At 39.8% G+C, this 12,080-nt stretch overlaps 1 protein-coding gene across 1 annotated transcript in view; it reads left to right on the plus strand.

The window, feature by feature from the left end:
• Window positions 1-10,464, plus strand: part of LOC134753037 (lysosomal alpha-mannosidase-like) — a 28,205-nt gene extending 17,741 nt beyond the window's left edge. Inside the window, exons 9-18 of the mRNA XM_063688797.1 lie at window positions 220-312; window positions 1,147-1,276; window positions 1,932-2,010; window positions 2,621-2,741; window positions 6,464-6,557; window positions 7,095-7,195; window positions 7,661-7,815; window positions 7,889-7,965; window positions 8,670-8,792; window positions 9,364-10,464. Coding sequence (XP_063544867.1) covers window positions 220-312; window positions 1,147-1,276; window positions 1,932-2,010; window positions 2,621-2,741; window positions 6,464-6,557; window positions 7,095-7,195; window positions 7,661-7,815; window positions 7,889-7,965; window positions 8,670-8,792; window positions 9,364-10,458 — 2,068 coding nt within the window. The 3' untranslated portion in view covers window positions 10,459-10,464. The remainder of the gene's footprint in view (window positions 1-219; window positions 313-1,146; window positions 1,277-1,931; window positions 2,011-2,620; window positions 2,742-6,463; window positions 6,558-7,094; window positions 7,196-7,660; window positions 7,816-7,888; window positions 7,966-8,669; window positions 8,793-9,363) is intronic.
• Window positions 10,465-12,080: the final 1,616 nt, after the last annotated feature.

A 12,080-nucleotide genomic window follows, 5' to 3' on the forward strand; every position in this document is an offset into this window, starting at 1 on the left:
GATTCTTACATAATGGGGCATGTAGCTGCACCCAGTGCTTTAGCCACGGTGAGCCCCACCGCTATATCACGCTTATTTAATAAATGCTTGCAAATATAAAGTTAGCAGCAGAAGTTGCTAAGCGGGCGGGGTGTTCAAAATTACCTGGACACGCTCTTATTCTGAACATTCTGGCCCGATTTACCGATAAAATAACGAAAATATTAAATGTTTTCACAGATACACCAACCTAAAAGCGGCCAAGGAGAATCTGAAGGTGAAGCTGTTCTACTCCACTCCTACCTGCTACTTGAAGGCAGTCAAGGATGCCAAGTAAGTTTCTTTCAACCTATTGTTGCTGTTGTCCTAAGGCACCCCAGAGGTGTCGAGGGTCTTCACAAGCTCACAAGATGTTAAATAACGAGATTTCGATTTTCTTGTTTCGCGATAGACCCTCAGATTGTGGTAGTGGCGCCACCTACGCAGAGTTTCGCGTAATATTCCCTAATTCATACGAACCAAGTAGAGTTAGACCAAGAAAAGTCTGCAGAGATTTTGACAGCACACGCAGTACCAGTGTTATTTATACGTCATAATTTCATAGAAGTTTGACGTTTAAAATAACACCTCCACTTCGTGTACTGTCAAAATCTCTGCAGAGTTTTCTTGGTTTAATACTGACGTTTATCATTTATATATATTATATATAGTTATATATAGTTTATGTTTATATATATATTTATATATAGTTTATGTTAAGAAATATTTAATTTGATTAATTAAATAGCCGTTTAAAATATTTTCACATAATTTTCAATCGTGGCTGAATGCCGGATAAGTCTGGGCCTTCGATGCCTAAACTGTCAAAGAACGGCAATATGGCGGACGAATGTTTGAAATGTCACTGTATAGAATTATTTCGCTTAAAATTTAGTTTTTTCTTCGCAAGTGTCATGAAAAACATTTTGTGTAACTCCGGGGGTAAGAATATTGCAATCTCGCCTGCGGCTGTCGTGCATCAAAGACCTCGTTTGCAAATTTTCACTTACCCCCCTCGTTGCACAATGTACTATTTCCTCTTAATTTATTAAATCAGAAATCAGAAATTATTTATTTGCATTGATACAGTATGGGGATGTTACAATACATTATCATATGTTTCTGCAGCCCAACCTTACCCATCAAGCAAGACGACTTCTTCCCGTATGCATCTTCCTCGACTGCCTACTGGACCGGCTACTACACCTCCCGCCCCACCACCAAGTGGATGGAGAGAGAGGCCCACAACTATCTACAGGTATCTCCCTCTAGCATGGACACGATAGCCGTGGCGTTCAAACATAGACATAGTATATACAAGTAGTTATAGACGCGCCACCGAGCGACCGGGGGTAAGAGAAAGAATATTCATATAAAATTTGGGTAGCATAGGATTTTTTTTCTTAACTCTTATAAATTTCGGTATTTCGCCATCGCCTCCTACCTATGATGCCACCCGGTCGGTGATAAGGACAAAGCATGGCACCATTTTCTCTTTCCTCTTATAAGAATCGCAATACGACTATCTTTCTCTATCAAAGAGTGTCAGGCCCTTGCGTTCAAAGGAATAAACTATGTCACATACAATCTACATAAATTCCAGGTTCCGAAATGGCAGTGGCCTGGTTAAGTCCCTCGGATCAAAGAGTTTGGAGGTCCCTACTCTTGTTAAGGAATCCTGTTGGATTCCTTACCCCCTTGACCACCAAAGACTTGAAGAAAGAGAACAACAACTACCTATCTCAGTCAAAATTCAACCTAATTTATATTAGATCTGAGGGAGAACTGATTTATGATATGAACTAGATCATAGAATCTACCAAATTGTCGCATCACAAAAAGTATAATTCCATGTATAAGATAGAGTTTGATTTGTTTAGACATAATTCTATATTTAATGTTTTTTTTCTCAGACCTTCAAACTGCTGCAAAGCCTAACGAGTCTACCCGAATCCAACATGGTCAGTCTGAATGAACTAAAGAGTGCTGTGGGTAAGTACCTACATTTTGTTTTCACCTCTATCCGGTGCTGTTAGCCTGGTGCGAATTGTGGAACTGACCCATTATTTAACACTTTGCCCGCCATATCAAGGTTCACGAAAGGCGTGGTTTTCAAAGGGTTAATCAGAAAACCCGTTCGCATTTCAGTTTCCTTATTCTCTGTCTTTTATTATGAATAATTATTATTTCACTCACTTTGTCCAAAAAGCTAGAATAAATTTCTTCGCGATCGTTACTCTCTATCAGCGGTAGTCAACCTTTTTCTTATGAGGGCCACAAAGACGGTTTTGCGTGTAGCCCCGGGCCGCAAGATAATTTTGCTTAAAGGTGACGTTCGGATGGCAAGGTTATGTATCTATACCAGGATTACCCAGCGGGCCGCAGGTTGAGTAGGTACCGCTGTTATACATTATAAATAATAATAAATAAAATAAAATTCTTTATTTAAGACCATCGGGGATCATTGGGTTAGTAATTACCTTAAATCTAAATAATCTTATCTAAGTGTTAGAACTATATACATAACTATCCTTAATAACTATAACTATACTATTATGTTACTCTCCTCATGACCCTAGTGACATTTTGCTCGCTCTTCCAGGTGTGATGCAGCATCACGACGCCATCACGGGCACTGAGAAGCAACATGTGACGCATGACTACGAGCGTATCGTGGCGCGGGCGGTCGACGACGCCTATATCATCGGCAACCAGGCTTTCAAGTATGTTTTCCCCTCACTAGCTCGGAAAGTTGTCGTTTATCCTTCAATAGAAGCGGGGAAGAACGCGTTTTATCCACTAGTGGGGAAAGTAATTTGACCTTGGATGGAGCGTGTTTAACAGATAACAAAACGTAAAACGCTCATGATAATGGTTCGTTCGATATTAATTATCATTAAATAAATGGTTTGGGAATCTAATAAAAATACCAAATTTAGCTTTATTTAATGATTTTAAGTCATAAACTTTAAAATTCCATAAGAAACGTTTGTTTTTTTTTTAATAATGATGTTAAATATAATTCTGAACGCACAAGTTGAGTCGATGCAATTTCGAAACGCATCTTTGACATTTCATACATCAGAAATGTCAACATTGTCAACATTTTTTTTACTTAAAACCTTTTCTCACCGATTCGCGTAAAAATACACAACTTCCAGAGTTTTCTGTTATAATATCGTAAAGAAATGAGTAATTCCAGTGACGAAGATGATCTAACGCCTGTGGATGTTGCACTTTCCTCGCTATAGTGAGGTGAAAAGTTTTGTGTTACACACGGGCGCAAATGTATTTTACTTCTCGTGTGTTGAAACACTCGCGGGTAAAATACAACTTTGCACCCTTGTATAACAAATAACTATTTTGTTTACTATTAGTTAAGAAGGCCGTGTTCAACTATAATGTAAGTCTAGCTTTCGAGTAACTTAAGAGTCCGTAGCAAGCTCGGCCTAGTCATAAAACAATGTAGGCAAATGTGGAGTCGGTAGATAAGGCGATATGATATAAAACGATCCAGCCACAACTTCTAAGGAATCCATGGTTTGAGGACTCGTCCATGGGTCGACGCGAACTAGTTTTAGCATTTAGACTACATTCCGGACACATCCCATTAAATAAATTTGCGTATCTAATGAAAAAGGCGCCGTCGCCAAACTGTGACGAATGTGACATTTTGGAGCATGCATACCACGTCATCATGGAGTGTGTCCGAAACGAAAGTGAGAGAAAGGACATGAACGTAACCTTATTTGAAGTTGGGGGTTGCAACCAAATTTTAGGGCATCCACTATTTGAGGATACAAAATGTTTAATAAACTTGTTGCGCTTGGACTAAATAGAAGATAGTCACATTTTTGTATACGTACAGAGCGACATCGTCACAAAAGTGACAAAATTGTTCCACTCTTGAATGCTAAGTTGGCGGCGCAAAGTTGTTCCGGCCTTCCAGTTAGTAGTGCACGCGTGGCAGTGGAAAAGATAGATGCTGCAGACCTTAGTAAAGCAGCAAAAGATTTAAAAGCACGAGCTTCTGCTGGACCTGATGACATACCATCTTTTCTGGTAAAAGACTGTATTTCAGTTCTCGAGGCAGCACTTTTACACATTTTTAACTTAAGTCTGAAAAATGGGGAGTATCCAGCATGTTGGAAGGTCTCGAGGGTGACTCCTGTTCCTAAGAGCGGCACCGGTCGTGATGTGTCCAATTTCAGACCTATAGCTGTGCTACCAGGTTTCGCCAAGTTATTTGAGTCCATAATAGAAAGCCGCATCAGCCTTCAGATACAATGTTGGTTAGGTGACAGTCAGCACGGATTTCGTCGTGCACGGTCTACTGTCACTAACCATGTGAACTTTGTGGACCACGTCAGAGATGAACTGGATGCAGGTCGGCAGGTGGATGCGGCTTATTTCGACTTCAAAAAGGCATTTGATCTGGTAGACAACGATATCCTGCTTCAAAAATGCAGTGCCCTGGGTTTTACGCCGCACCTACTGAACTTCCTATCTAGTTACCTTCGTGACAGAAACCAGTATGTTGAATGGGGTGGATATAGTTCAAGGCCCTTTTTCACTCGGTCCGGCGTGAGTCAGGGCAGCACTCTTGGCCCAACATTATTTACGATAATGATAAATGACTTGCCGAGGGTGGTACACACTGCTGGCTGTTTGTTGTTCGCTGATGACTTGAAACTGTATCTGGGAGCAGGAGACAAGTCTGATCTAGAAGATCTCCAGAGGGACATTGACGCGGTGACCGAGTGGAGTGAGAACAATAAACTGCATTTTAACACCTCCAAATGTAAAGTTATTACTTTCTCGAGAATTCGGTCACCTCACATTAAACAATATCACATTAAAGACGCAGTGATGGATCGCGTTGATGAGATAACTGACCTGGGGCTGACCTTGGACTCGAGACTTGACTTTAGGACGCACGTTACCAACATCTGTAAGCAGGCGAATAAGGTCCTGGGGTTTGTCATGAGGGTATCTAGCCAGTTTCGTGACACTCGTGTTTTGCAGCTGCTATACAACGCCTATGTTCGCAGCAAACTTGAATTTGGCGCTTGTGTTTGGGATCCACACGAAAGCAAGTATACCCTCATGATAGAAAAAATCCAGAGGAAATTTGCTAGATTTCTGTATAGGAAAAAGTTTGGATATTATCCTTATTTGTATCCATCACTGTTTGTCAGTGGTATGGTCGGGATGGATACATTAGAGTTGCGGCGGAAGTTGTTACTGATGGTACATTACTATAAGCTACTTCGCAACCAAGTCGCGAATCCATCTGCACTGTCTAGAATAGGTCTATCGGTGCCGCCCCCTCGCCGTTGCCCAGCGGCAGGGGAGGGTGGGGCGGTGGTTTCGCGGCGGCGCCGGCGTCTGTTCGCGTGCCCGGGCTCGGTGAGGCGCACGCGCTGGGCTGCAAACGCTCCCTCTGCAAGAGCTATCGCTCTGTTAAATGATATGTCTCTGCGATTACCTGACGTTGACATTTTTTATCATGCGTCTTACCCAGTTATCAAAGGCATTTATGAATTTTTGAATTTAATTTAATTGATAATTATTTATTTACTTTACTGACATAATATTATATAATTGAATTTGTTTCTCTTTTTTTTTGTAATTTTGACATGTAATTTTATAGTGTAAGTGTAACATACCATGTATGGTATAATAACATGTAAGCGCCTTGGTTATAGACTGTAAGCTTATTTGTAAATAAATAAAATGAAATGAAATGAAAAAAAGCTCTTTAAACAAGGATAATAAAAAAATAAAAACAACGAGAAGCAGCACGTGTTGCACAATATATCCCTATCCTCACCATCCGAACTGTAGGGGGCAGCACAGGAGTAACCTCAGCATATTCGGTATTCAGAATTCGGTATTCAGCATATTCGGCTAGTTTTCCAATATTATTCGGCCGAATTATTCTGTTAAATACCGAATAGGTAAATAGTTTTTATTAATTATGTTTATCTTGTTGCAATACTGTAAAAGTTCCTTTCTTCCAACAGGTTACGTTTTCCCGTTGTCATTAAAACATATGATGAGAGTAATGAGACATGTTAAATCCATAAGATGTTTCGATTATTTGAAGTGTTGATTGATTTGCAAGTCCCTTGCCTTTGACTTATTCGTTTCTAGGGAATTGCCTAGGAAGCGAGTCACCTCTAGCTGCTAATTTAATTAAGCGTTTTTAAATGGTTTATTAGATTGATACTGATGAACCTAATACTTCTACCGAATATTCGGTGCGGTAAGATCTGGACTGAAGATTCGGCAGAATATTCGTATTCGGCAAATTCCATATTCATCCGGTCTAATGCATCGTCAGTTCGAACCGGCAACCTTCGGTTTGAGAATCGCACGCCTTTCTGCTCGGATTCCACCAACCTCTAAACGCTAAAAATTAAGCATATTGCAATGTTTACAGCAAGCTGCTCATGCCAGAGGCGAGTCTAGTCTATGAACGCTGCGAGTTCAACCAATCCCAATGCAGCGTCACCGAGCGCAGCCAGACCTTTGTCGTGAGTAGATTATACGTTTATAAAGACACTCACTCACTTGACTGTCCAAATCTTTAGACTTTAGGTGGGTTCACGCAAAAAGATCGGTTTGCCACGCGAAGCAATAACTAACTTAATTCAGTTCAAGTTCAATGTTATGAAATGCCGCTTGTCGCCCCGCTGCCCGCTGGCGTCCAATCCACGGCCTAAAAAGAAGTGGATTCACTGTGATGCCAACGTCCTCTCTTCTCATTCATAGTAAAGAAAGTTTTGACCTTTCATAAAGAGTTGAGTGGCCGTTAGCAAAAATGCTAAATAGCTTGGGCATAAATTCTACAGGTCGCAATTCTCAACCGATTCTCGTGAAATTTTGTAAGCATTTTCGATGATTCGGTAAATATATATTTTTGGTGACACATCAGCTTTTGGATGTTTTTCAAAATGGCGGAGCTATAGGTATGCTCCCGAGGTCTACAGCTCACATAGCCACTATTAGTTAGTATAGTACTTCCCTATCATGACCTATTGGACTTGTATTAATGACTATAACTTTGGCAGGTTACAGTGTTCAACAACCAGGTGATGCCCAAAGCCTCGGCGAAGATAGACTTGCCCGTCACCGGCGTTGGATACTCAGTTTACGACGAGACTGGTATTAAGTTCTATTTCTATCGTATGCCAAAAATCCAGAACGATGCCAGGAATATAAATAGGTTTCATTATGAATATAAACATGTTAGATAATTTCAGAGCCCCTGGCCTGGTAAAATATCAAATGAAATTTAACTTTGAACCAACCAGGGTTTAATTTTAACCCATCACCTCTCAGTCAAAATGAATCAGGCAGCGTCTAGCAAAAATCTTACCATATCTATCGGTATCGGTATCTTTCGGTGTTGAAACGCTCAGCCCTTGGGGTCCCAGTGCCAGTGCCCGGACCTCTCATCACCTTCTACAGGGCCTTGTCAAAGAGGCTGGTGGATCCGACCGGGGACTGTAGAGCTAGCTAGCTTCCCCGCACAGCGCATTAGCATTGCAATTCAGCGGGGTAACGCTGCCAGCACCTACGGCACACAAAGCAAAGCGTTAACTGATTGTGTTCAATAATTTTTTTCAGGTACCAGCATACCCTGCGAAATACAGAAACTGTCATCAGAATACTTCTCAATGCCAACCAGACAATCCAACGCCACGCACAACCTATGCTTCTTCGCGAAAAACTTGCCCGGGCTCGGTTATAAAAACTTCTATGTTAAAAAAGGTATGAAAAAAAAGAGAAGATGAGAAATCATACGATTATCATTCTAATATAATACGAGTATAATAAAATAACCTTCATAAATAACATTCAGAATCGGCGCGAGACAGCGACAGCAAAACGGTAACGAGCGACGATGAAGGTTCGCGAGACATAGTACTGGAGAACGACGTAAGTTAACCACAGCATATGTATATAACTGTTAGCTAGGTTTACTTTGCCAGCACCCGCATATACCTCTTTGTATTTACTACTAGCTTTTGCCCGCGACTTCGTCTGCGTGGAATCAGTAACAGCAGCTAGAGTAAGTTTAGCGCCTGGATATAGTGTAATAGCAATTATTCAATTTGAGCATAATCTTAATTGCTTGACATCAATTATCAGGCAATTCATTAAATCTCTCAATTTCACCCCCCTTTTCACTCTTTTTAGGGATGATTTACGACATTAAAACCATGTCCTTCCCCGGGACTCTAATTAGCTCTATGCCAAATTTCAACTAAATCGGTTAAGCGGTTTAAACGTGAAGAGGTAACACACAGACAGACAGACAGACTTTCGCATTTATAATATTAGTATGGAACTATGGATTATAATGTTACCAAAAGTCCATAAGAATGAACACACGCACTCAAGAAATAAAAACTATAGGTAGGTACTGTGCAATTGCACTGTTAAAAAAAAAGCGTTGCATTTTTTTATGTAAGGCACTGGCAGAATACCAGCGATGTTGCTTCCCGCACCATGCTGAAGTAGTGTCCAGACGGGACAATTTACATTTATAATATTGTACACTGTTATTGACTGATCAACGCTCTTGATCTTGATGATGAATTGATGATGTACGATCTCTAAAATAAATAACTATATTACAGTACATCACCCTATCTATCAACAAGGACAGCGGTTGGATGAACTACACGTCCAGGACTGACGGCACTACGCTCAGCTTCCTTGCTGTGCCTGGCTACTACATCGGCTGCGTGGGCAACAATAGGGTATTAGCTTATATTGCGTAGAATTAGTATTTTTATATTTCAATTCATAGTAAATTCCACCATTTACACCCACTTAAGGAATGATAGTCGGGAAAAAACCTATTCTATGTTACCAGGGATTGAATGGTGAAAAGATACAGACAGAGTCAGTTTATAGTAATAATGTAATAACTAATAACAGAAATTGTATTTATCTTAATCCAGGTATATAAACCTCAATCTCATTTTTGTCCTCAATTGTAAAAATATTATTCTAGTTAACTCGCATGACATAAAAATGTACATCTGGTCTCCCGCGATACAGACCTAGCCTAGTGCGGGGACTCCTGGAACCTCCGAATCATGTCAAAAAGGTGTGGAGCATATCTACCTAGTGATACTGATACTTTCTCTCCCAGTTTAGGGATCACTATGCCCGCTCCTGCTAGTTTCGTCGAGCTTCTTCTTGAACCATCCGTAAAGCAGATTAATTTAGACTAAATAGAGTCTTAAATTTTATTTCTAGTCTTTCTTTTATCTTCGCCTAACTAACAATGTATGTTTTATTTTCATATCCAATCTTTGTTTCCAGGTAGCAGCCAACCGCTCGTCGGGCGCCTACGTCTTCCGCCCCAACATGACCTCCACCCCGGTCCTCCACACCTTCCATGACTTCCCCGTCACCAACGTCGTCCAGTCAGTGCTGCAGGAGGTCCACATACACTACGATGACTCTGTCTCTGTCACTGTCAGCTTGAAAGACGATACTGTGTACTTTTCAACTATTTTAAGCATAGAATTAGGCACAGAATATATCCTTAGATTCCAAACTAACTTGAAAAGTGATGGCGCTTTTTATACAGACTCAAATGGTAGACAGATGTTGAAAAGAATTCGAAACACTCGCCCGCAATGGAATCTTACTTTAGCTGAACCGATTTCTGGCAATTATTACCCAGTAGTTCAAGAGATGTATATAGAAGATGAAGATTTGAGGGTAGTTGTAAATGTGGATAGGGCTAGAGGTGGCGCGTCGCTTGAAGATGGCTGGCTTGAAATTATGCAGCATCGTAGGCTAAAACATGATGATGCTTTTGGCGTAGGAGAAGCGCTTAACGAAACTGTTGGAGGCAAAGGATTGTATAGCATTGATACTGTAATGTTACAAGTCGTTTCTAAAACTAAAGAAAACTTAATAAATACTGCTGAAAAAAGTCTAAAATTCTTCTCTGAGCCTCAGCTTTTTGTAGCAGAGGCACCTTTCAGTTTAGACAAATTCAAAACTATGACAAACGTATACAGTTTTCTAAAAACTGATCTTCCTAAAGGCGTTCATTTGTTGACTTTGGAGCCGTGGAACAATAAGATTTTGATACGTTTCGAAAATTATTTAGATAAAGAATTGTCCCCTGATTATGTTTCTGTAGATTTGACTAAAGTTTTTAATACTATTGAGATTAGATCGATAAAAGAAACTACTTTAGCAGCTAATATTTGGTTTGAAGACTATAAACAGTGGGAATGGAATACAGATGAAGAGTTTTCTGAAAGTTTTAACAAAGAGTATGGGAACGAAAGCGTGAATAGAGCCAAAGAGGGTAAGAAGTATGATGATGATGGATTGATTATTAAACTGAGGGCCAAAGAAATTAGAACGTTTGTGGCGGAGTATGGTGTTAAAAACTAAAATTTTTAATTGGTTAACATAATATGAAATAAAGATTTAAAAAAAAACTAGTTATTTTCACTTAAATACCTTATTAGTTCCTTTTTCACAGGACTACATAATGAAACGAGATCGTCAGAGAACGTCAATCTGATATATTGAAGCGTCAAAGGTGTTCACAAATATCAGAACAAAGCTATTATTAAGAAGTTAAAGTGCATGTTGGCTGCTCCGAATTATTTGAGATTAAAGGCAGTACGTATAAGGGCAAAGTTATCTACTTTTAGCATAGGTATTAATATAACCTTTTGGACGCCAATGACCGATATATACGCACCGTAGGTTCAACGCCAAAGACTCATTAATCGGTCATAGACCACAGAGCAACATAGACCTACATGCATTTGCATAAAGTTCAATTTCAGTTTTGACACTCCGGTGACGTGGCGAGTGGATGACAGTTTTTGTGTTTGACACGGCGTCGAAAAGGTTAATATTCGATCATCAAAGACTCCTGCAGCGTGTAAAACGATACAAACATTAACCTCTCCAAATTAATAAAATCTAAAAAATAAGATAGCCTGTGAAATTACTAGCAAAAAGCAGAGCTTTTTAAGGGCTCGCGGCTTCGCTTCGGGCAAACTCGGCTCCGTTCGGCTAGCATTGCTCCGAGCAATTATTAGGGTTGGCACAACTTGACGTCCCTTTGCGTGCACGACCACAGATAAGATAATGACTTGAATTTTGACAACCCTAAATAGCCGAAAGGGATAGTGCCATATATTAGAAAGGGACAGCATGATTCGACCCTGAATCGCTGTCAAACTTCGCTTTTGTAGGAAGTTTCCTTTCTGTACGGTAGTACTATTACTTATTCTGTGTCACTACTCCTGGCGCAGCGAGGAAACTACAGTCAGCGATAAAAGCTTTGTTGCATACACACACACCCACACCCACCCACACACACACACACACACACACACACACACACACACACACACACACAATTAATAAAGAATACTATAATACTAAATAATTGTAATTTAGATATGGAAGAGCGGTGCCTCCTAGCACAGGTTATTTTGTAAATAACTTAAAAGGAGATACCAGCCACTGTAATATTTGTAAAGTTTTTGAATGCAATTAAGGCCGTTCCATCGGTTTGCCGCTGTCTCTGTCACATTTCGCAAGAAAGAACGGGAAAGATCATGCGCGCCAAGTGTCAATTTTGATCGAATTTTGTCGATTTTTATTTATTTTAAAAACGTTACCCTACAATATCGAAATTCGAAAGCTATGAAATTACTATTTAAGTTAAGATTGTTTTTTCTTCTTTTTTTGTTTATAGTATCACATAATAAATAACCGAGTAAAGTTGGATTAAAAGTCCGAGTTAGAGGTTACTTTGGGAATTAATTGTATCGAGCGAAGTGTCATAATTCGTGTATCGGAAGCTATGATATTAAAGATAATATAGTCAAGAACTACATATATTTTTTCCACGTCTACGAATATCAACGCCTCTTAGAAAAACAGGATCGTATAAGGAGATTTTTCGCCTTCTTGCTCAGGGAACCGCCTTAACAATTTTTTTTTTATCAAAAGGAAAAAAATATACGTTGCAAAAAAAGGAATAAAAATAC

This window comes from Cydia strobilella, chromosome 26, assembly GCF_947568885.1.
Source record: "Cydia strobilella chromosome 26, ilCydStro3.1, whole genome shotgun sequence".
NCBI classification, from domain to species: domain Eukaryota; kingdom Metazoa; phylum Arthropoda; class Insecta; order Lepidoptera; family Tortricidae; genus Cydia; species Cydia strobilella.